The sequence below is a fragment of the Pogona vitticeps genome, chromosome 2 (assembly GCF_051106095.1).
Source record: "Pogona vitticeps strain Pit_001003342236 chromosome 2, PviZW2.1, whole genome shotgun sequence".
Classification (NCBI taxonomy): Eukaryota; Metazoa; Chordata; class Lepidosauria; order Squamata; family Agamidae; genus Pogona; species Pogona vitticeps.
This window is the reverse complement of record NC_135784.1, coordinates 3,545,001-3,569,556: the sequence shown is the minus strand read 5'-3', so window position 1 is coordinate 3,569,556 and position 24,556 is coordinate 3,545,001. Positions and strand designations below refer to the sequence as shown.

Here is a 24,556-nt window from a genome sequence, read left to right as displayed (position 1 = left end):
GCCTTGAGCAGGGGGTTGGCCTTGATGGCCTTGTAGGCCCCTTCCAACTTCACTTTTCTACGATTCTAAATGATGTTTGCAATTTCATTCTTACAGTCCATTCCTCTAATAGTGAAGGGAGTTGAGGAAGGATCTGGTTTAAGATCTGAAACATCCAAATGCTTCAATCCTGATTTAAAAGGGGGAACTTGAGCTGTAGTCTAATGAGCCCCCCCCCAGGAAGTGTTAAAGGAGAATGTGGTCACAAAATTATTTATGTATTTATTTGTCTTTTTCTCTGTTTCTTCTCTTGCATGGAAGGCATCTGCCAGCTTTCTCTCCCAACGGCTCGCAACAAAAAAGGTACATATATAAGCATAGTGAGTTACAATGTTAAAGCACAAACAAGCTTTAATGCTAAAACACCAACGATGAAAAGAAACAGTTTGAAAAAACATATCAAGGAGAGTGACGTGTATCCATCCTTTAAAAGCCCCACCCTCAGCGATTACATAGTTGCTTTGAAACCTGGCTGATGGTTATTACCATTAAGAAGCAGAGAGGGGGCACCTCAGGTCCCAGTGGCAGGGAGTTCCGCAACGTGGGAGAAGCCCCCACCCCCACCCCAAGGGCCTTCCCTCCTGTCCTCACCAGGTGTGCATCTGAGGCTGGTGGGGATGAGAGAAGGGCTCACACTGCCCCTCTCAAAGCTTTGACAAACCTGCATGGAAGGACCAGGAGGCCCCAGTTCAGACAACTCAAACTCATGGCAACATTGTGTTCCACAAACCTTGCATTTTGTATCTTCGCACAACAGTGTACACATAGCCTTAAGGACCCTCTTTTTCTTGTCTGGATGGAGCCCTCATGCAGCCCTTTGCTAAGATCAAACACAGGTCTAGGATCAAAGCAACCACTTTGAAGTCAGATGAAAAGGAGGGAGAATGAGGTGGTGGGTGCCATCCATATGCCGACAGCATCCAACCCTATTTATTGTTACAATCTATCTGTGAAGATCCTTAGTCATCCAGTGAAGTTCTCTGGAAGTTGACTCATGGCAACTGGCCTTCTTATTTTTTAGGTTGAAGCGTTTTGCTGCTCCTCCAAGCAGCTTCTTCAGTTTGAGGATTAGTTGGTAGGAGACCCCTGATAGATCCTTCACATTGGCTTCACGTCCCCCTTCGTGTCTGAATTAGATTTAGGCATCCTTCAGTCTCGAGAGACTATGGTAACGTGCTCTGAACAGAGGACCTGGAACAGTGTCCCGTGTGGCCGAGATTTATATGTTACATAGCACAGGATGTAACATGGCTCATGGTCAGATTCCCAAATATCTCCTGTATGGAGAATTAGTGCAGGGAAATTGCCCCAGAGGGGCGATACAAGGATCTCTGCAAGCGGGATCTGAAGGCCTTAGGAATGGACCTCAACAAATGAGAGAGCGTTCAGCCTGGAGGCAGGCATTGCATCATGGCCTCTCCCAATTTGAAGAGACCCTTGTCCAGCAGGCCGAGGCCAAGAGGCAGTCCCGAAACCAGCAAAACCAGGTAGCTGGACAGAGGAAAGATTGTATTTGTGTTCAGTGTGGAAGGGATTGTCACTCTTGAATTGGCCTTCTCAGCCACACGAGATGCTGTTCCAAGTCCTCTGCTCAGAACATGTAGCCCTTGTCTCTTGAGACTGAAGGAAGCCTAACCAACCAGCACGGGACCAAAGGCAGGGCACTCCCCCCCAGGCCAATATCCAGTCATGCTGCTAAATAGGACTACCCTTTTTCCTCCTGTTCAGCCCCCTCCCTCCAGTAAGGACCCGAGGCAACACAAAATGGTGCCGGAAATCCTGTTGGGCCTGGCAGCAGAGTCCCACCGCTTGGGAAGCATAACCAGGAAGTGCCTGATTCCACCCAATGTGTAAGGGGACAGACCTTCTTTACATCCACATGCAGGAAAGGCGGGGGAGGAGAGAGCCTCTGAGCATGGGCAGGAGGCATCGTGACAGCCATCAACTGGGGATAAAGGGTGAGGTGGTGGTGGTCACAAGCAGGGCTTTGTCCTGATGAATGAATGTGTTCGACAGTTGTCGGTCTTAAATCCCATTTACCCTGTTGGCGAATTGGGCAGGATGGGAGCCAAGAAAATCCGTGTGGGTCTCAGAAAGGCAGGGAGTCAGAGAGAGCTGGGGAGGGGGAAGAAAACTCCCCTCCTTGCCAGGAAGAAATGGGACCCTCCTTTCTAGCGACTTCTTGGTTTCTCCAGCCTGAGAAGGATCTGGATGTGAGATTCTTCATCTGATGGGCCATCAGATTGCTTCTAACTTACAGAGACTAAACCATCGAAACAAGAGAACCACCCTATAGCGTCCCACAGTTGCTTTTTTTTTCCCGACCATCCAAGAAAGCATGCAATGCCGTCGGTGGGTTGGACTTTCAGATGCTGCAGAGCTCTGCGTTGCTCCGTGCGTGTGCTCTGCCCTTCCCCAACCTCAGACACCGCCAGGCTTGTGCTTGGGGGGGGGGATTTTCCAGCTGGCTTCAGCGTTTGGCCTCTTGGCGTCTGGCGGAGGGACTTTCCCTGCAAGGGAAGCTTGAGCTCAGCCAACCAGAGGCCTCGAGACTGGGGTTGTCATCAGTTGCCAGGCAGGAAGAGAGCACTTTTTGCACCCGTCCACTCTTAGTCTCTTTATCACAGGCTGCCCCTGTTCAAAGAAGAAGTGTCTTAGAAAAGGCGTTGGAATCCATGCACACCACCCTCTTCCCCCCTCATCCTCTTCCTCTGGACCAGGTTTCCTCCCCTGGAAGGCCAAACTCTGCTCTTTCTGATGCTCCAAGACCCATGGCTAGTAAAGCAAAAAGCGTGCTGCTTATATACCGCCCCATAGTGCTTCAAGCACTCTCTGGGCGGTTTACAAGTTAATTATGCAGCTTACCATACCCCTTCTTTCATGTGACTGATTGGTTTAGGGATCGCTTTTCACAGCTATGGGGGGAAAAGATCTCGGGGGGGGCGGGAGTTCTTCTGTCACTCTCATGGGTAAGAGGTCCTCACCAGAAAATTGCACTTGGCCCCTTTGTAGCTATCCTTAATAGGAAAAATGATTTAACACAGACAGGAGGGAGAAAATACAATCTATTTTGTTCATTCAGAAAGGATGAAACATTTTTCCAGTGGCAACATTTGAGATGATCATAGGCACAGAATCAAGGCCACCGTTCCATACAGGAGCTTTCCCTGCTTTTAAAGACAGGAGCAAACAAGAGCTCAGTGCCAGCTTGAAGTCTAACCAGTTCAGTCCGAAAACTTTAGATCTTGTTTCCAAGGTGCCTCTTGTGTGGTTGTGGTTTATTTTTTTTCCTCCTGGAGAAATTAGTCTTCTGGAAACTGAAGAATGGTGGATGTGGGAGAGTCACCAGCAACCTGCCTCATGTGGAATGAAGGAGTGAGTGGTCTCTAGACTGGGTGCTTGGGGGCCTGACCCATTTCTGCACAAGGAGACTGTTCCGCACATGCTCCCCCCCCCCCAGTGTGGGTCTTAGGGGTCGCAGTGTCTAGTGCCGAGAAGGAATGTTCCCTTCCTTTGAGTGTCCTTTGTGCTGAAAAGATGGCATACGAACAGATGAACACGCAAAGATGTGGCTGGGCTCACTCACTTGAGCGACCTGAATTGCCTGGCTCTGAAGCAATTCGCAAAAGGGTCGTCGTCCTCATTTCCCCTATTTTTGACCCAGGGTGCCTTGGGAAGCAGGTGGAAAAATCCTCGAGGAGAAGGTGATGGGAGGGGAACCTCAAGGCCTGCTATGACTCCAGTCTTGGAGGAAAATCCACTCCAGATTTTGTTTTGAACCTTGCAGGATCTCTGACCCCAATGATTTGTTCTGGGGTGCCTAGAGAGAGAAAGACAAGGAGGACTGGATCTCCCAGCTGCCTGATGCAGATCCAAAGGGCCAAGCAGGGGAGAAGGTGGCCAGCCAGGGTGGCACTTGTGTGCCCCCCCCCCATCTTCCTCCTGGCTGCCAGGCAGAAAACTGAAAGAAGAGAGAGAGAGAGAGAGAGAGAGAAGTGGGGAAAACAGAAGTTTGGAAAAAGGAGGAGCCTTCCTACTCTGTGTGTTTTGTGCTGGGTTCGAGGGAAACCCCAAAGTCTGCCCTGCTTTTCTGCCACACACTCCTTTGGGGAAAATGGGTTGCTCGTGAGTTTCCCCACCCAGGAGGCGGATGGAGGTAAGCATGCCTGGAGCAAAGAGCCAAAGAGGGAAGCTCCACCCTTGGCACTGCCCTATGCCAGGTGGGTGTGTGGGGGTGGGTGGGATGCCCCTGGGATGCCCCTGCCTGGACTCCACGGCTCTGGTGGCACGGTCAGCTTCCCTCCCCACTCACGCCAAGCCTTTCTCTCAGTCCCACCACCTTCACAAATGGGACCCAGAGAAACGGCCTTCTCCGTGAGTGCTCCCAGGGACTGTGGAACTCCCTGCCCCTGGAGGTCAGGCTGACCCCATCTTGGCTGTCCTGAAAGCAGGCAAATAGAGCTTTCTCTTCAGGTGAGGCTTTCCCTAAAGCTATCACCAGTTCCTGCATTTGTATTGGCTCTGTGGGTGTGACTTTTAGATGGATTTTAGCATCTCCCAGAGCGATGCTTGTCTTGTTCCTTTTTAAAATATTTCTACACTTATGGTTTCAAGCTCTAATACTCTTTTAATGATGTAAGCTGCATCTTCACATTCATTGTTCTTAGCTTGCAATATTGTCTTTTAACGATATAAACCACCGTGGAACACGCAACGTTTTCCACTTTTAAATATGTTCTTCTCCGGATGTAAGCCTATCTATGTCAAGGATATTTAAAATTATTTTTATTCATTTATTTACTATTTGACTCCTCTGCGGCCCATCTGGCTGCTTAAGACCACTCTCGGCGCTTTCCAAATAAATAAATGCAGGCGGGGGGGTCAAGAGAGCCCCCTTTCCCCTCCTCGCTCCCCCCCAACCCCCCCCCCCCCAGGTTCCCAATCCCGGCAGGGCTTTTCCCTCCATTGCAGCTTTACATTGGGGAGGTGTGGGGGGGGAAGAGTCCGCAGGCGCCCCCCCCCCCGCCGCCGCAAGGCTGCAAAAGAGGGAGAAGGACGAGGCGCTCCGGCGGAGGGAGGGGTGGGGGTGGGGGTGGGGGTGGGGGTGGGGGGGAGGGACGGTAGAGCTACGATCGCGGTAGAGGAGCGCCTCCTGCTGGCGAACCTCCCACGGGAAGCGGAAGTGGACACATTGTAAAACGTTGTATCTTTGCCTTCCTCCTCCGCCCCCTTCCCCCCCCCCGCCGCCTTTTTTTTGTGGTCTCCGGTGATCGCGCTGGGGAGAGTGGCCTCCTCGGGAGTTTCTCGCATCAGGACTTGGAAGGAGGTGGGTTTCGGGTAGGGGGGGCAGGAACCGAGATGGGGGCGGGTGGGGGACTTGTTGGGGGGAGGAGGAGGCAGAGAGGCCCCCGATGGGGTTGATCCGAGCCACCCGTGCGGATGGCTTTGCCCGACAGTCTTGCAAGGCAGGCCTGTGCCAGGCTCCGGATTGGGGGTGGGCGGAGGGGGCGATCAGGGGGGAGAGGGAGCGAAGATCTACCTCTCATCGAAGGCTCCCGCACCACCTGGATGGAGCTGGCCTTTGGCTGCCTCGCGAGGAGACACCGCAATCCTGCACGCAGCAAAATAGATATCCCATGGCAGAAATTGCAAGCTCTGTTATCTGTCTGTCTGTCTGTCTGTCTGTCTGTCCCGCGTTTCATCTTAAAAAGGTGGCTTGGGTTGTTACCCTGAGACCTGCTGCCCAGTCACTTCCACCTTTACTGGGATCTTTAAAAATTTATTTATTTATTTATTTATTTATTTATTTATTTATTTATTTATTTATTTATTTATTTATTTATTTATTTATTTATTTATTTATTTATTTATTTATTTAATATCCCACCTATCTAGTCAGCTCAGACCACTCTAGGCGGCTAAAAGGGGTTTTCAAATTCCCTGAGATAACTACCAGGAAGTGTGTTTCCCATGGAGCTCCCTAAATCCAGGGAGTTTCTATGGCCAAGTCAGGATTCGAACCCAGGTCTCCTAAGTCTCTTCCTGTATCCATTCTGTCTAAGTGGCTTTTCCTGCTTTTGGACGACAAGGCCCAGACTCCCCCCCCCCCGATGGCATGACCAAGAAGAGCAGTTTTGCGGCTGTAGCACCCTAAATGTGGGATCCCCCCCTCAACTTGGCAGCTTGACTGGTGCCAACTTTCACGTCATTTCGGTGTTGAGTGAAACCATTTTTATTTCTCAGAGGCTTGAAAGGGGGCTGGGGATCCTGGCCTGTCCAGTTTTTTTTTTTTAATGTACTGGTTTTAATAATTGAATGTTTCATTTGCCTTTGTCTTCAACGGCTTGATTTTAAATTGTTTTAATGTTCTGTGCTTCTCAAACTGGGTTCTACAGCTCTATGATCTGTCCTGAGGTCTCACTATAAAAGGATAAGCTAGAAATGTTGTCATTAAATCCATAAGAGAGAAAAAACCCAGGGAGTCCCCTTTGCACAGTCCAGCATGTTGTGCATTACGGAGAAGGGTCCCCTTTGGGGGGGGGAGGGAGGATCAGAGAGAAAGACACCTCCTGAGTTTAGGGGTTCAGAATTTGTGCAGGGTTGGTGATGGGTATGGGATGGTGGGATCTTGCTATTTGTAACCGCTTTGCAAAGATGTTCCCCTCACTTACTCTCCATGGCACACACAGGGGGGTGTTTCTGGATCAGGGGCAGCAGAGACGACGATACGCCCTCAGTGAGTGCAAGCCTGGCCACGATCCTGCAGTGGGAGCCGTTCTCCATTTGAAGAAGCCGCCGATATGCCCCCGGATCAGGTAAGTTGAAGGTGGTGGGAGAACCACGCAGGAAGCGTGGAAGGTAAGGCGTCTCGCATCTCCTCCCTCAAAGGAAGCTACTTCTCTCTTCTTTTTCTTTTCCTACGAGGAGCCCTCAAAGGCTTTCTGGTGTCCACAAGGCAGGTCTGCTGCACAGAAGGAGTATTTCTGGCCACTGTTAAGTGAGTTTTCACTTTACGAGGGAAAAAAACCAGAAATGTTTTCACAGAGGGAGCAGGAAAGCCAACCAAGACCTTTAAAGCTAACAGAAATGGATTACAATACATTCAGCAACATTTATTTTATTTTATTTTATTATTTTTGTTTCAAATTCTATACTGCCCCATACTGCTTGGAGCTGTCTCTGGGTGGTTTACGACATAATGATGCAAACAATACTTTGCCCTACTCACCCACCCATGGGCCCTCAATTTATACACCCAGGGAAAAAAAATCTCCAGCCAGCTACTTGAACCCATCACAAACAATCTCAATTCATGAGCAGAGGCCTGACTGCAGTCCTGCAGTTTAATCACTGCCCCATGGTTATATTGCTCTGCTGCCTTTTCTCCTTAAAAAAGCAACCAGGTGGCTGACGGTATTAAAATGAACAGCGTTAAAACTTAAAATGATACATTATTACAATATTTTAAAAGAATGAAACAATAGTATCAAAACGAATGGATAAAACAATAGTTAAAAAACATTTAAAAGGAGCAATGATGATTGAACAGTCCCTGTTGGACAGGTGCTTTTTAAAGGGAGGCCTGCCTGAAGAGAAAGGTCTTTGCTTACTTGTGGAAGGGTGGCAAAGATGGGGCCAGTGGGAGGGAGTTCCAGAGGCTGGGAGCTGCCACAGAGAAGGCCCTCTCCTGGGTCCCCATCAGATGCCCCTGTGAAGGTGGTGGGACCGAGAGAAAGGCCTTCCCTGATGATCTTATTGCCTGAGCCGGCTCATAATGAGAGATGCGGTCTTGGATCCAAGATCTTTAGGTGAAAATCCACACTTTTGAGTTGTGTTTTTAGACGTCTTAGTCTAAACACTCTGTGTTCCTCTTAGGTCTTTTTGTATTTTAATCGTTTTGGGGCCCTGCTTCAGATCCGTTGCATTTGCCATGGAAGGGGGCTCTGCACATCCTCAGAGGAGCCTTGGTCAATAGAGAAAGGAGCCTTTGCAGGTCCCCTCTAGTCTGAAATCCAGAGCATTTGCTGTGGACAGAAGTGTCCCTGATCCTGCCCACTCTTGCTTTCCATGACATTCCAAGGATTAATGAGAGTGCTCCTCTCAGTCTCAACAGGAGGACTCTCTTCTTAGCAGAGAGTGCTCCTGTTTGTGTAAAACGGACGATCTGTTCCTCTCTCTGATTCTGTAAATAAAAGAGTGTCGTTTTCCCTTCAGAATTTTTATGTCAGAATTCATGGCCTATTGTTCGCTTCTGATTTCATTTTCCTGGGCAAAACGTTAAGTCTTGCGGGGGGTGGGGGGTGCGTGGCAAACAGCAACAGTTAAAAATGCCAGCTTTTCCCTTTCAGCTCCTGGTCTCCTTTGAGGAGGTGGTCGTGTCTTTCTCTCGAGAGGAGTGGGATCGCCTGGATCCGGGCCAGAGGACTCTCTACAAAGAGGTCATGCTGGAGAATTACAAGAGTGTGGTCTCTGTGGGTAAGGATCCTGCTCTGCATGGGTTTTTCCATAGCATTTAGAAGTGTTCACCTAGAAGTGCAAAGAGAACACCACGGTCATCTGGGGGCTTCTCCCTGAGCCCTTGGCATCCCGAGTAGGATTCTGTGTTCCAGATACTAGAAGCTCAGAAAGGGCTGTGGGTGAGGCTTAAGGGACACCCACTAAGGGCGCACAAACATGCAACACCCACCAGACCTTCCTTTCCTGTGGACGTGCCAATCCCTCCCTCTCTGGGGCCCATTCTGCTCTGGTAGGAAGCTCAGGTGGGTATTAGCCATCCCTCCTGCTTCCTTCCCACAATCCCCTGCTGCTGACTCTGGTGGTGGCGCATAGTTGTCATACTGAGAGGATCACTGAAAAGGAAGGTGGGGGCCATATTTCTGTACTCAGCAGTAACTAATCTGTCTGGTTTGTCCCATTAAGTTCCCAGACCTCCTCTCCTCTCCTGGTTGGAGGAAGGAGACAATGCATTTCTCCAGGACCCGTCGGACACTGAAGACTTCTCAGGTGCGTATGTGCAGGGGAATGGAAAGGTGGCTTCTGGCTTGGGGTGGGGAACACCTGGGAGGTGTCATGGCTGTGGTCTGTGTGTCCAAATGGAAACCAGAGGTGGTGGTGAAAATGGTACCTAAAGCAAAGTGTGCTGATTGTATTGTTGTTGTTGTTGTTTAGTCATTAAGTCATGTCTGACACTTCATGACCCCATGGACGAGAGCACACCAGGCCCCTCCTGTCTTCCACTACCTCACGGAGTTGGTTGAACTCATGTTGGTCGCTTTGATGACCCTGTCCAACCGTCTCATCCTCTGTCGTCCCCTTCTCCTCTTGCCTTCACACTTTCCCAACATCAGGGTCTTTTCCAAGGAGTCTTCTCTTCTCATGAGATGGCCAAAGTATTGGAGCCTCAGCTTCAGGATCTGTCCTTCCAGTGAGCACTCAGGGTTTATTTCCTTCAGAATTGGATACGTTTGTTCTCCTTGCAGTCCAGGGGACTCCCAAAAGCCTCCTCCAGCACCACAATTCAAAAGCATCAATTCTTCGGTGGTCAGCTTTCTTTATAGTCCAGCTCTCACTTCCATACATAGCTACTGGAAAAACCACAGCTTTGACTATGCGGACTTTTGTCAGCAAGGTGATATTTCTGCTTTTGAATATGCTGTCTAGGTTTCTCATTGCTTTCCTCCCAAGAAGCAGGCGTCTTTTAATTTCGTGGCTGCTGTCACCATCTGCAGTGATCATGGGGCCCAAGAAAGTAAAACGTGTCACTGCCTCCATTTCTTCCCCTTCTATTTGCCAGGAGGTGATGGGACCAGTGGCCATGATGTTAGCGGGGGTTTTTATGTTGAGCTCCAGACTATTTTTTGTGTGCTCTCCTCTTTCACCTTCATTAAGAGGTTTTTTAATTCCTCCTCATTTTCTGCCATCAGACTAGTATCATCTGTATATCTGAGGTTCTTGATATTTGTTGTACTCCTTTCCCAATTTCGAACCAATCAATTATTCCATATCCAGTTCTAATTGTTGCTTCCTGTCCCACATACAGATTTCTCAGTAGACAGATAAGGTGGTCAGGCACTCCCATTTCTTTAAGGGCTTGCCATAGTTTGTTGTGGTCCACACAGTCAATGGCATTTGCGTCGTCAATGAAGCAGAAGCAGATGTTTTTCTGGAACTCTCTGGCTTTCTCCATAATCCAGCGCATGTTAGCAAATTGGTCTCTAGTTCCTCTGCCTCTTCGAAATCCAGCTTGTACTTCTGGGAGTTCTCGGTCCACATACTGCTGAAGCCTACCTTGGAGGATTTTGAGCATAACCTTGCTAGCGTGTGAAATGAGTGCAATTGTACGGTAGTTGGAGCATTCTTTGGCACTGCCCTTCTTTGGGATTGGGATGTAGACTGATCTTTTCCAATCCTCTGGCCACTGTTGAGTTTTCCGAACTTCCTGGCAAATTGAATGTAGCACCTTAACAGTGTCATCTTTTAAGATTTTAAATAGTTCAAATGGAATGTCATCACCTCCACTGGCCTTGTTGTTAGCCGTTCTTTCTAAGGCCAACTTGACTTAACTCTACAGAATGTCTGGCTCAAGATCAGCAAACACATTATCTGGGTTGTCCAGGATATCCAAATTTTTCTGGTATAATTCCTCTGTGTATTCTTGCCACCTCTTCTTGATGTTTTCTGTTTCTGTGAGGTCCCTCCCATTGTTGTCCTTTATCATGTCCATCTTTGCACAAAATGTTTCTTTAACATCTCCAGTTTTCTAGAACAGATCTCTGGTTTTTCCTTTTCTGTTATTTTCCTCTATTTCTTTGCATTGTTCATTGAAGAACGCCCTCTTGTCTCTCCTTGCTATTCTTTGGAAGTCAGCATTCAATGTTCTGTAACTTTCCCTATCTCCCTTGCATTTTGTTTCCCTTCTCTGCTATTTGTAAAGCTTCATTGGACAGCCACTTTGCTTTCTTGCATTTCCTTTTCTTTGGGATGGTTTTTGTTGCTGCCTCCTGTAGAATGTTATGAGCCTCCCTCCATAGATCTTCTGGCACTCTAGTTCCTTAAATCTGTTCTTCATAAGGGGTTTGGTTTAGATTATACCTGACTAGCCCAGTGGTTTTTCCTACTTTCTTCAGTTTAAGCTTGAATGTTGGTATGAGAAGCTGATGATCAGAGCCACAATCAGCTCCAGGTCCTTTTTTTGCTGACTGTATAGAGCTTCTCCATCTTTGGCTGAAGAGAACAAAATCAATCTGATTTCGATATTGCCCATCTGGTGATTTCCATGTGTAGAGTCGCCTCTTGTGTTGTTGGAAAAGAATGATTGATGCCCAGTTCATTCTCTTGACAAAGAGAACCACCTTTAGCCCCTTTAGCCTTCGCCCTGCTTCATTTTGAACTCCAAGGCCAAACTTACCCCTTCTTTCTTTTATCTCTTGACTCCCTACTTTAGCATTCCAGTCCCCTAGGTTTTCATAGAATTGGTCAGTTTCAGCCTCTTCAGCATTGGTGGTTGGTGCATAAACTTGGATTGCTGTGATGTTGAAAGGTCTGCCTTGGATTCATATTGAAATAATTCTATTATTTTCGAGAATATATCCAAGTACAGATTTTCCCACTCTTTTGTTGATTATAAGGGCTACTCCATTCCTTCTACAGGATTCTTGCCCACAGTAGTAGATATGATAATCGTCTGAATTGAATTAACCCATTCCCATCCATTTCAGTTCATTGACGCCCAGGATGTCAATATTTGTTCTTGCCATCTCCTCTTTGACCACCTCCAACTTACCAAGGTTCATAGATCTTACATTCCAGGTTCCTATGTAGTATTTTTCTTTACAGCATTGGACTTTCCTTTCACTTCCAGGCACGTCCACAGCTGAGCGTCCTTTCGGCTTTGGCCCAACCACTTCATTAGCTCTGAAGCTACTTGTACTTGTCCTCCGCTGTTCCTCAGTATCATGTTGAATGCCTTCTGACCTGAGGGGCTCATCTTCCAGTGTCATATCTTTTAGCCATTTGTTTCTGTTCATGGAGTTTTCTTGGCAAGGATACTGGAGTGGCTTGCATGTTCCTCCTCCTGGTGGATTGCGTTTAGTCAGAACTCTCCACTGATTATATACCACCCCATAACACTCAAAGTAATCTGTGGGTGGTTTATGAGTTACATATCTCCCCCCCCCCAAGTGAGCTGGGTCTTCCTTTTACTGACCTCGAAAGGATAGAGGGCCGAGTCAACCTTAAGACGGCTACCTGGGATAGAACCGTTGTGATTACAGATTCAGCTGCAGTACCGCAGTTTAACCACTGCGCCACAAGGCTCTACCTAGCAAAATCCATCTTGCCATGAGCTTTTGGACTTTTAAGTTCTTCACACCGGTACATGCCTGACGAAGTGGTCTTGGTTCACAAAAGCTCGTAGATGGTACTATGAATGTTTTAGTGGTCTATAAAGATATCACCTGCTCTTGCATTTGTATTTTGTGTTGACCACATGGCTCTCTTTTATTTCAGTTTCTCCATCTCTGTGTCCCACAGGGAAGGCGCGGGGAGGGTCACCTCCTACGTTTCCTAAGAAAGGACCTCAAAAAAGGAAGGAAGTGAAGGGGCTTAAGGTGGGTGAGTTTCAGGTATGGTAAGAGTGGAATGTCCACAGTGGGAACCTTCTGTGCAACCCAAATGCTTGTCTACAGTGGTAAGTTCCTTGGAAAGCTATCCCAGACCTGTGTGTCCTACCGGGGGGGGGAGGTTTGGGGTAGCCATGGGGGGAGCGCTGTCTTCTCTTGTGAGAGCCTTTCCTTCTCCCCATAAGAAGGGAAAGAGGTGCACTGAACGTCACATTTCAGATCCCGGGCTTTCCAGATGCAGAAGTTGGAGGTTTTCACTCCCTCTTCCCATCTGCATCAGGAACCTTATTTCTTGTTGCCAAAGCATGGTGCCACCTGATTATGAACTTTACTACTGCTTCCATTTTTGGATCTGAGATGCTGTCAGAGTTTCAAACAGAAAGTAATAATTCATAAATTCTGGGAGAATATTTGGGAGGATTCGCTGTTCCATTCACCTTGGTTTAGAGCAGTAAATCAGCAAGTACATGGAAATGTTGAACCTAATGGCTATGTAAAGGGGGAAAAACTAATCTCAAGGACAGAACCAGTCAGGCACCCTAATTCAAATTATTTCACTTCCCTCTCAAAGATTCCAGTAAATTCCCACTGAATCTCATTTTGCAAAGAAAGGACCACATGCGCACACTTGAGAGTGACTTAACACCAGGCTTTGCAACAAGTATCCATGCTTTTCCTTTAGCCTTTTAGACCATCTAGACTGCTGACACTCGTGCTGTCAACATTCTGGTTGGCCTCTGCTAGTTAATACTTGGCATCCTTTTTTCTGTTGGCAATGTGGATACAACATTGCAAAGTAAGGTCCGGGTGTTTTGAGGAACAACAGTCGCACATCTGAAAGTGGATTGAATGTCCCGGCTTTTTAAATTGGACATTTAAGTATGCCTGCACTATACACAAATTCCAAGCACCAACTTCCCTCGTGTAGGAGAATCAGTGCGAGAGCTTCCCCAAAGATGATCCCACCATCTCTTCTATGGTTCCTGGGAGTGGCTGGAGGGAGGCAGAGCCCAAAACACTTGGGAAGTCCCTGTGTGCTAATATACGTTAAAGGGCTGTTTTGGCCTTAATGAAAAGGGTGGGGAGCATCCACACCCTTTAACCTCTAAGGCATGCGATGGCTTTGTTATGCCCTTAGATCATTCTTGCTTGGTTCCCTATTCCTTTCCTTTTGAGGGAATGAGGGTGTTGTGTTTTCATCTTTCAGTGCCAAGGAATGGCCCCGAGAAGACCTTTCCATGCTTAAAGCAAAAACAGTAAAATCTCTCCCTAAGTCCCAAACAGCAAGGAAGTTCTCAACCTCCAGCAGCAGCCATGGCCCTGGACAGCAGGGGCCCCAATCCAGCTGCTCTGTTGTTCCTGCAAAGCTCTCTGGAGGTGCTGGAATCTGGATTGTTCCTTGAGAAGACAACCATCTGTTTGGGTCTCCAGAGTATTCTCTGTTTCGGCCGGTTGCTCTTCTCAATGAACACCTTAATCCTGGATCCAAATGACTAGGAATCTGATGGGATGACCGGTGAGTAGATGTTCTGCTTTTCCCACCCAGCTCCCATTCTCCTTTGAGGAGGTGGCCCTGTATTTTTCCCGGGATGAGTGGACTCTCCTGGATCCGGGACAGAGGGCTCTCTACCAGGAGGTCCTGCTGGAGAACTATCGGAATGTGGCTTCTCTGGGTAAGGATCCTGCCCTTCCCTGGGCCTTCCTTGGTTTTCCTTTTAAGCAGGGAGGGGCTCTCGAGTTCCAGGCCTTGCTGTCAAGTCGGACTTCAGTCGCAGCAGTGACTTCACTCGGACTTGACTCATGATTTACAGTGCACCCTCGACCTACAGAATTAATCCATATTGGAATGGTGTCTGTAGGTCGAAAAGTCCATAGGTCAAATATGCATTTCCCATAGGAATGCATTGAAAACCAATTAATCCATTACCCGCCCGAGAAACACGCCCCCCCAAAATGAAAATCATTTTTTATAAAAATTAACCTTACCTTTTCAAAGCTCTCCAGGGGTCCCCCACCGCCGCGCTGCTGGAGGACTCTCAAAGGGCCCCCGCCCCCACCAACGCAGGCTTTCCCAGGGAGGACCAGGCCTACCAGGGGAGGGCTTCCCTCAGTAGGCCCGGTCTACTCGCCATGCCTTCCTGGGCAGTAGAGCAGGCCTACCGAGGGAAACCCTCCCCTGGTAGGCCCAGTCTACTAGGTTTTCCCAGGCAGTAGACCGGCCCTACCAAGGGAAGCCCTCCCCTGGTAGGTCCAGTCTGCCAGGCTTTCCAGGGCAATAGACCGGGCCTACTGGGGGAAGCCCTCCCCTGGTAGGTCCGGTCCACCCTGGGAAAGCCTGCATCAGTGGGAGGGAACCTGTGGAGGCATTCCTCACTGCCATGAGAGGCTTCTCAGAGGGCTCCCGCTGCTGCCAATAGTGCCTCTGAAGCAGGGGGCCCTCCGGGTGGCCTCAGAAGGCGGCAGGGAAGGCCTCTGGAGGTCCCCCACTGCCGCCACCGCTGCTGGGAGCTGCGCTGCGCCGGGCGATCCCGGTCATGCTCGGACTCCTGGACTTCCCCTGCCACCACTGCCGCTCGGCTCCCAGCAACGGCAGCAGCAGCGGGGGGACCTCTGGATGCCTTTCAGGCTTCTCGGCCGCCATGGGAGGCTTCTTGGAGGCTTCCATCCCCTGTCAATCATGCTTTGGAGGCACTATCGGCGGCGGCAGGGACCTCCAAGATGCCTCCTATGGTGTTGGAGAAGCCCTGGAAAGCCTCCGGAGGCAGATCCACGGCCTACGGACTGGAAAGGGGAGGATGGGAAAGCGCCAAATTTGAATGAAAGCACCAAAGTGAAACTTTGCAGCCGGAGAAGTACGGATCTCGAAAAGTTCGTAAGTGGAATCGTCTATAAGTCGAGACTCCACTGTAGAACCCACCCACCCTCCCTTTTCTTTCTGGGGGGGAAAAGCTTGTTTTCAATAGAGACTCAAGCTTGGGACTTGATACCAAAGACTCAGACCCAGACTTGGGATTCAGACCCAAAGTCTTGGCAACATCCCTGCTTTTTTGAGGCTTCTAACAGAAGATCCTCGGTAAGGCTGCTTCTGTTCCAGATGCAAGGGGGGGCTGTGGCTTTCTCCCCCCTTGATCCAGCTTATTTCTCTTGTTTCCTCCTGCCCAGCTCCCAAACCTGCCCTCATCTCCATGCTGGAAGAAGGGGACGATCCCTTTGTCAGGGAGCCATCCGATGATGGGTGCTCAGGAGGGGGCTGCCCAGGTGAGGAGAGGGAATTAAAGGGGGGGGCTCATGGCTTGGAGGCAGGATGGCAGAAGTTTTGCAGAAGCTTTGAACATACTGGGTAAAGTCTGTCTTCCTGTCAAGGTCTAATCAATGTAGTCATTTCTTGGGTTTGTTCCCTACTTTGAACATCTCTTCCTTCCTGACTGCATTTCCATTTTAGTTCTTTCAGGTGACGGAAGGGACAACGATACACAGTGTGAGCAGCAGAACAGGAAAAGGGGAATAAAAAAGCATGGGAATAAATTGGTCACTTCGAAAGGCAGTGACCTCAGTTTGAAAGGAAGCACAAAGGCATTTCACAAGAGAGAGAAGGGGACAAAATATGCCCTGTGCGGAAGGAACTTGAAGAGGCATGGATACTTTCAGAAGAATCACAGAGGGGAGAGAACCGAGAAGGGTGGGAAACAAATGCGCTCAAGTGCAGAGTTAAACAGGTGGAGAAGATCCCACCCATCCAAGAAACCCTATAAGTGTTCAGTTTGTGGGAAGGGCTTTGGTAAAAGCACAAAGCTTAGACACCATCAAAGGGTTCACACCGGAGAGAAACCCTATGAATGCTCGGACTGTGGAAGGCGCTTCTGTCAGAGCTCCAGCCTTAAATGCCATCAAAGAATCCACACTGGGGAGAAGCCCTACAGATGCTCGGTCTGCGGAATGGCTTTCCGCTGGAGCTTCTCCTTCCGAGCGCATCAGAAGTTTCATACTGGGGAGAAGCCCTTTGAGTGCTCAGAGTGTGGAAAGAGCTTCTGTCACAGTGCAGGTCTTAAAAACCACCAAAGAATCCACACTGGGGAGAAACCCTATGAATGCTCAGAGTGTGGAAAGACCTTTACCTGGAAATTATCCCTCAAAAACCATCAAAGGGTCCACACCGGAGAGAAGCCCTATCCATGCTTTGAATGCGGGAAGAGCTTCGGTCAAAATTCAGAGCTCAAAAGCCACCAAAGACTCCACTCAGGGGAGAAGCCCTACGAATGCTCAGAGTGCGGAAGAAGATTCGGATACAGTTCAAACCTTAGGGAGCATCAAAAAATCCACACGGGGGAGAAGCCCTATAAATGCGTAGAGTGTGGAAAGAGTTTTAGTCGAAGTGCGTTCCTTAAAAGCCATGAGCGAATCCACACAGGGGAGAAACCCTACAAATGTTTAGAATGTGGCAGGCAGTACAGACGCACCTCAAACCTTTACTCACATCAGAAAAGCCACATGTTGGAGAACGGAGGTGGAGAAGGTGGGAAGAGCGTCAGCCGGGACTCCACCCTGAGAAAGCATCAAAGTGGCCACGCTGGGGAGAAACCCCACAAATGCTCAGCCTGTGGAAAGAGCTTCAGTCAGAGGTCAACCCTTAAAAGCCACCAAAGAGTTCATACAGGGGAGAAGCCGTACAAATGCACAGAATGTGGAAGGAGCTTCAGTGAGAGTGTGTCCCTCAAAAACCATACAAAAATCCACACCGGGGAGAAGCCGTACCAGTGCTCAGAGTGCGGAAGGAGATTCAGCCTCAGATCCTACCTGTCACACCACAAAAGAGTCCACACTGGGGAGAAGCCCTACAAATGTGCCGTGTGTGGTGTGTCTTTTCGTTGGAGCTTCTCCTTTCGAGTGCATCAAAGCAGCCATACTGCTGATAAGCCGTACCAGTGCTCGGAGTGCGGAAGGAGTTTCAGCCATCGGTCCTACCTTGCACACCACAAGAGTGTCCACACTGGGGAGAAGCCCTACAAGTGCTCAACGTGTGGGTCGTGCTTCACCCAGAAGTCATCCCTGGAAAAACACCAGAGAATTCATACCGGGGAGAAGCCCTTTCAGTGCTTGGTGTGCGGAAGGACGTTCAGAGAGGTGACCCTTCTCAAGAACCATGAGAGCATCCACACTGGGGAGAGGCCCTGTCCATGCTCTGAGTGTGGGAAGAGCTTCAGTCGAAATGCGGACCTCAAAGCCCACCAAAGACTCCACTCGGGGGAGAAGCCCTACCAGTGCTCAGAGTGTGGAAGGAGCTTCAGGTACAGCTCAAACCTGAGGGAACATCAAAGAATCCACACTGGGGAGAAGCCCTATAAGTGCTCCGAATGTGGAAAGAGCTTCAGTCAAGGTGCAGGCCTTAGAAAGCACGAAAGAGTCCACACAGGAGAGAAACCCCATAAGTGCCCAGAGTGTGAGAAAAGCTTCTCCGATAGAAATACTCTTAAAGAGCACCAAAGAGTCCACACTGGGGAGAAACCTTTCAAATGCTTGGAGTGTGGGAAGCAGTTCCGACGCAGCTCAGACCTTTCCTTGCACCAGAAACTCCACACGGGGGAGAATAAATGTGAGGAATGTGGGAAGAGCTTCAGTCAGAGATCAGATCTTACAAAGCATCGAAGAGTCCACACCGGGGAGAAGCCCTATAAATGCCTCGAGTGTGGGAAGAGCTTCAGTCAGAGCTCAGCCCTTAAAAGCCACCAAAAGGTCCACGCTGGGGAGGACCCCTATAAAAGCACTGAAGGTGGGAAGAGCCAAAGTCTTCACATGGGGGAAAATCCCTACAAATGCTCCGAGTGTGGAAGGACCTTCAGATACAACTCGAAGCTGAAGATACATGAAAGGATTCACACTGGAGAGAAGCCTTATAAATGTCCTGAATGTGGGAAGAGCTTCAGTCAAAATTCAGAACTCAAAAGCCATCAAAGGCTTCACACGGGAGAGAAACCCTACAAATGCTCAGAGTGTGGGAGATGCTTTAGGTGCAGCTCAAAGCTGACGGTACATCAAAGACTTCACACAGGGGAGAAGCCCTATAAATGCCTCGAGTGTGGGAAGAGCTTCAGTCAGAGCTCAAACCTTAAAAACCATCAAAGAGTCCACACCGGAGAGAAGCCTTATAAATGCCTCGAGTGTGGGAAGAGCTTCAGCGAGAGTGCGCGCCTTAGACATCATCAAAGATTTCACTCCGGGGAGAAGCCTTACAAGTGCTCTGAGTGCGGCAAGGACTTCAGTGAGAGATCAAACCTCAGAAGGCATGAAAGACTCCATACCGGGGAGAAGCCCTATAAATGCCCCAGCTGCGGAAAGAGCTTCAGTCAGAAATCCTCTCTTAAAAGGCATGAAAGTATGCATGTAGAGGAGGAGGAACCCCAGAAATAGGGATGGGCAGGTGGAAAACATTTATTTTGCTTTCATTTAGCAGCCTTTTATGGACCTGATCTTTCATTTCAGGTGTCTTGTGGGTAGCAGGCCTTTTGGTAAACTCAAAAACACTGAATCTTTGGGGGTACTTTTGTTACAGGGAGGAACAGGGTTTGTGGAGGAGAGCCTATGAAAGGAGAAAGGGTGTTTTTTTCATGGGGAGGAGAAGAGCGGAGGGAAGAACAGGACAGGAGAAGGAGATTGGACTTGTAATGCAGAGGAAAGGACAAGAGAGAGAATTTAGAGGACCTAATTGATGTAATCCAGACAGGAGTTAATTCATCAACAAAGTGGCAAGTCCATACCATCAGTTTATTCTCCCCCCCAAATTTTCTTAATGAGGTTCAACACATATAGGAGTTAAGTTTCCATTTTGGGGGCTTATCTCCCATGGAAAGGCAGAGTTCTCGATTGATCAGATCTAGTGTGATATCTTCTTATCTAATGGTCCTAATGAGGTCACCAGAGATGGCACTTAACCAAAGTCCTCAGAGATCATAACAATCTTTGGTAGTTTGAGTTTGCAAGACTTCCTTACAGCTGACATTTTTCCCTGAGAGGGTTATTTTCAATTTGAGATCAATCAGATAACCTTGTCAAAAGCAATGACTCACTTGAGAGAGGAGCCTAGTTTTTGAGAGAAAGTCTGCCACTCATGAGAAGGACGGTGGAAGTTCTTGCTGTCCCCTGGTCTTTTAACAAACTACAGGTTCATCTCTGGGGCTGAAGCTTTAAAATTCAGAATGACCGCAGCTTGCTTTACTGGTTCGGCAAAGTCAGTGAAGCTAGTCAACATCTCCTCAGGTGGTCGCTCCCTGTACAAGACTATAATTTTAGAATGGTTAAAAACTGGAGGAAAATGTAGCTGCTGACGGAAAGTGAGAAGCACCACCGGGAAGCTGAGATACCTTTATGTGAACAGGCAACTTTTGAAATGTTCAGATAAAAGCTTGTAACCATTATAGCCTTAGGGTGATTAAGCTGTTAAGTCCCCTACTCAGGTGGTATAAATACAGAAACAGGGGATACCTTTATTGGACTATTAAGAAAATAAAACAAAAGAACAAAAAAAAATCCAGCAAGCTTTCAAAGATAATCCGTCTTCAGGCTGTGCACCATGTCCATGTGGGTAGTTCCAAAATTATATGCTTTTATTAAAATCCCACGGCCTTGGATGGTGTATTCCTAACTGTTTCATTAACTTTTGAAATATGATTTATTAGTTGCAATGTGTGTATTTGTGATCAGCTGTAAACCTTCTGCAACTGAGGGGTGTGTGTGTGTGGGGGGGGGGGGTTAGCCAAAGCATAACATGTTTATCCCAAATGTTCTAGGTTACAAAGAGGGTGTGTGAAGGATTCCACAGAAACCTGAAACAAGACCATAACAATTATTTGTGCCACCAAGGGGGCATCTTGACCAGGATGGTCAAGATAATGGTTTGTTGTTGCTCTTTCGTGCTATCAGGTCAGAACCAACTTATATAGCTACCCGAATAGAACGATCAAGGTAAATGAGTTATTTAAGGAGTGGCTTTACCAGTTCTACACACCCTGCTAAGTTTTTATGGCTGAGGAAGGATTCAAACTGAGGCCTCCTGAGTCCTAGTCCAGCACTCTCTCTACTACCTCATACTGGATGTAGTAGTTCAGGGCAGTGGTTCTTGAACTGGGGTCCCCAGATGTTCTAGGACTGCAATTCCCAGAAGCCTTCACCCCTTACTGTGCTGGCCAGGATTTCTGGGAGTTGTAGTCCAAGAACATCTGGGTGGCCCAAGTTTGAGTAGCACTGGTTTAGGGAGGGAAGAGATCTGGACAGGGGAGAGATTAGAGACTTTAAAATGAATGCTTTTGAGATGGAGCTCCGTTTTTAAAAAGTGGCACATTTTTTCGGGTTACACGGAAAAGGGAATATGAGGCCAACCCTGTGCTTCTTGGAGCTTCGTTAAAACTTTTAAATTTGGTCAGCCGAAGGGGATCAGCTGGGAAAACCATCCCTTCAGAGAGTAGAATTAGCTGTTCCACTGAAGGAAGCATCCTTTCTTTTCATCTTGGGAGTCCCATCTGGGAACATCCACTCCCTGGGAACTGAGAGGGGTAGGTAGCCATTGTGACCTGAACCCTCTCCTGCCCTCCTCTGCTAGCAGGGACAGACTTAAGTACTTGGACAGAATCTCCGATCCTTCCAGCTAGGCTTCAGGAACAGAGAGAGGCTTCCGACTCCTCTCCCCACCAGGAAGTCCTGCCTGTCCCTAACAGGAGGCTTGTGGTGCAATGGTTAAACTGCAGTAGTGCAGTCAAGACTCTGCTCACAACCCGAGTTTGATCTTGATGGGCGCAGGTCGCTGGCTCAAAGTTGATGACGACATCCTCTCCCATCCTTCTGAGGTCAGTAAACTAAGTACCCACTTCTGGGGGGCAACGTGTAGCCTGTGGAATTGTAGAACTGCCGAGAGGGGGCTTTAAGCGGTTGGGGGTGGAATATAAACAGCACACTTTGTTTTAACAGGCTCCTGTCTGTGGCCTTGATGGGCTCCATCTTCTTTTAGGTCTTCCTCTTTTCCTGCCGCCTTCCGCCTTTGCCTGCCTTAGGGTCTTTCCCAGGGAAGCCTGCCTTCTCACGAGGTGGCCACAGCAGGATAGCCTTGGTTTCAACATTTTTGCCTCCAGACAGAGTGCAGACTTGATTGGGTTGAGGACCCCCTTGTCACCTTTCTGGATGTCCAGGGTATCTGCGAAGGTCTTTTGTCCAGTATCACGTTCTGAATGATTTTTTTGTTTTGTTTTCTTCACACATTTTGTTTTGTTCCCTGTCCAGGTTTTGCTGACTTGGGGAGATGCCTTCTTTCCCAGCCCACCCCCCAGCCATGCTCCAAAAGCACCCTGTTTCCCCCCCCCCATCCCTTGAGAAATTGGGTAGATTTCTGGGAGGGAGAGGAGTCAAAAGATTCCAGAGAAGGGTGCCCCCCCCCCGGCAGCTGTCCTTTGCAGATGGGTTACACGGCCGGGGCCAGTGGGTCGGTCTCCATCTTGGGCAATCCAGATGTTCTTGGACGGCCACTCCCGAAAATCCTGGCCGGCACAGCCAGGGGTGAAGAAGGCTTCTGGGAATTGTAGTCCAAGAACATCTGGGGTTGCCCAAGTTCGAGAACCCCTGGACGGGGCAACCTCTTGAGGCGAGCAGGCGGCCAGGAAGGTTCGTGGGCTCGGGATCAATCCCAGGGCGGTCAAGGAAACGCCTCCCCCCCCCCACTTAACCCCTAACTCCGGCTTTTTTTTGGGGGGAAAGGGTCCGGTTTTAGGGCTCAAGAGATGCTGGGATGCGCTCGCTCGCTCGCTCTCTGTGGCGCTTGGAGAAGGGCCTCCTCGCGAGGAGGAGGAGGAGAAGGTGGCCTCGGCGGGGCCGGGCCCCCCCCGGGTGCGATCCACGCCGCCAACTCGGCTCGGCTTCCCTTCGCAAGTCCAGCCTGCAAGCCCCGCAGCAGAACTTTTGCCCTTTAGAAGCCACGCGGGCGAACGCAATTGCCACACTTCCGGCTCCCGACCGACGGGCGGCCAGCGGAGGCGATGCGGGGAGGGGAGGCCCCTAGATCTACGAAGAAGGTAGAGGAGCTCCTCCTGGTGGCGCTCTTCCAAAAGGAAGCGGAATTGGAAACATTGTATCCTCCTCCCTCCTTCTTTCTTCGTGGTCTCCGCTGAAGGCGCTTGGGAGTCCGGCCTCCCGATGAGGAGCTGGAGGGAGGTGAGCGCTGGGGGGGGGGGGGGTGTCCGGGCTGTGCCTGTTTGGGGCGGGTTTGCTTCCCATGCCCCCCCCCTCCAAAAAGGGCCACGGACGCGTCTCCCTGCAGCCCAGGTGGCAGATTCCCCACCCCCACCACCGGGGTGTTTCCCCAGCACGTCCGCCCTGCCAGGCAGGTCTTTCTCTGGCCCTCCTCCTGTGGGGGTGTCTGGGGGCCAAGATCCCACCCCTGGAGGGAAGGGGGGCTCGTGATGCCGTCTCCCCTGAGAGGCACCGGCATTTGGCCAGGGTGGGTGTGGGGGTGGTTCACCTGTGGGTGCTCTTGAACCCGGCACCCAGCGGGACCTACTGGTCTCCCTGCTACTTTTCCCCCTTTTCCAGCTAGCCTCTCAAGGACAAGGCCAGAAGGAATCCCGCGCCCCACCCCCCTTCCATAGAATTTGCTGGGTTTCGACTTGTTGCCTCGTCATCAGCTGTCAAATCACGTTGGCCTTCCCTAAAAATGATCTCCGCTCATTTTCAAGAGGTGGTTTCCCATGGGAGTTAATGGCCAAGGAGGGATTCGAATTCAAGTCTCCTGAATCCCAGTATGTTCCTGTATCCACTGTACACAAGATGCACGTTTTCCCCCCTACTATTGGACTACAGGTCTCCGAATCCCCAAACTAGCATAGCTACACATCGCTGTCGGCAGAGTAACTTTGGCCCATTCTGGCCTTTTGCTGACAGAGAAAAAGGATGGTTTTCCAGGGAAAGAGAGGGTGAGCGATGTCTCCAGAGTGTGAAGAGTTTTATGGAGAGAGGGTGGATTTGGGATCAAAATGGTTTGCTTTTTATGGCCCCCTTGTTATGACTCTCCTTTCTCCACAGCTCACTTGGGGGGTTTCTAGATCTGGAACACTATGTCTGAGGTCAAACCCTGAAGATGTGCATCAAGCCTGGCCACGATCCTGTGATGGGACTCCTTTCCTCACCGGGGAAACAGTGGTCATGCCGCCTCATGAGGTAACCAGGAGGAAGGAGAATGATTTCAGAAATGTGGAAGGGAGCCGTCTCCCTTTTCAAGGGGGAATGCGTTTATTTTTCCAGCATTTATTTTTCTTCATATATTTTTTTTTGTTTAAATGCCTATAGTCCACCCAATATAACAAGATCTCGCGGTGGGTTACTCAGCTGCGTAAACCAAATTTTAAACTTAAGAGAGATAAAACAATTTGAAATCAAACTGCACAAAATGAAAACATTCAAGCTTTCAGAACATTTAAAACAGGATATGAGAAGCTGCGCAGGCCATGGTCCTCAACCCACAAAGGGCCTGACAAATAAATAGGTCTTGACTTGGTGGTGAAATTGACGCCAATGTTGGTGCCAATTCGGCTTCCAAAGGGAGGACACCCCACAGCTTGGGGGCTGCCTCAGGAAACACCCTCCATTGTGTCTCCAGATGACAAATGGTTCTCAGATGTGGGAATATGGAGGAAGGTCTTCCCCATGGATCTTAGTGATCAACCGGGTTTATTTAGGGAGAGGCACTCCTTCAAACCTCCAGGTCCCAAGCCATTTCTAAGTCGTTGTCGACACCTTGATTTCAGACCCGAAGTGTTTGATCAGCCTGTGCAAATATTTCAGAACTGGTGCATCCTGTGGCTTTTGGAGGATGTTCCTCTTAGCAGACTAGCTGCTGCATACTTCACCTGCTGTGATATCAGTGT

The 24,556-nt window shown here is 49.3% G+C and overlaps 2 protein-coding genes across 13 annotated transcripts in view; both read left to right on the top strand.

Annotated features, from left to right (window-relative positions):
- Positions 1–5,210: 5,210 nt before the first annotated feature.
- Positions 5,211–20,335, top strand: LOC144587186 (uncharacterized). Of its 7 annotated transcripts, none has more exons than XM_078386869.1 (8): positions 5,211–5,365; positions 6,729–6,854; positions 8,388–8,514; positions 8,959–9,042; positions 12,571–12,647; positions 14,206–14,332; positions 15,822–15,917; positions 16,111–20,335. In XM_078386869.1, exons 2-8 carry the CDS (start codon positions 6,840–6,842, stop codon positions 19,062–19,064), a joined length of 3,480 nt encoding a protein of 1,159 aa, XP_078242995.1. In that variant the 5' UTR covers positions 5,211–5,365; positions 6,729–6,839; the 3' UTR covers positions 19,065–20,335. The 7 variants fall into 7 exon arrangements, with proteins under 7 accessions (XP_078242995.1, XP_078242994.1, XP_078242993.1 ...); XM_078386868.1 differs by having other exon boundaries at positions 16,102–20,335; XM_078386867.1 differs by having other exon boundaries at positions 12,547–12,647.
- A 2,190-nt stretch (positions 20,336–22,525) lies between these two features.
- Positions 22,526–24,556, top strand: part of LOC144587187 (uncharacterized) — a 28,400-nt gene continuing 26,369 nt past the window's right edge. For 2 of the 6 annotated variants that reach the window (XM_078386877.1, XM_078386872.1), the window contains exons 1-2: positions 22,527–22,847; positions 23,226–23,849. In XM_078386877.1, the coding sequence (XP_078243003.1) occupies positions 23,613–23,849 (237 nt within the window). In that variant the 5' untranslated portion in view covers positions 22,527–22,847; positions 23,226–23,612. Of the gene's footprint in view, positions 22,848–23,064; positions 23,850–24,556 lie in introns of those variants that run through there. The other 4 variants (XM_078386874.1, XM_078386875.1, XM_078386876.1 and 1 more) reach the window with 3 other exon arrangements.

Bases quoted from the DNA above. Each gene is read 5' to 3' on its own strand.
- LOC144587186 (XM_078386865.1), top strand. The intron at 9,043-12,546 runs GTGCGTATGTGC...CTTTTATTTCAG, and splicing joins GGACACTGAAGACTTCTCAG to TTTCTCCATCTCTGTGTCCC. The intron at 15,918-16,101 runs GTGAGGAGAGGG...TTTCCATTTTAG, and splicing joins CTCAGGAGGGGGCTGCCCAG to TTCTTTCAGGTGACGGAAGG.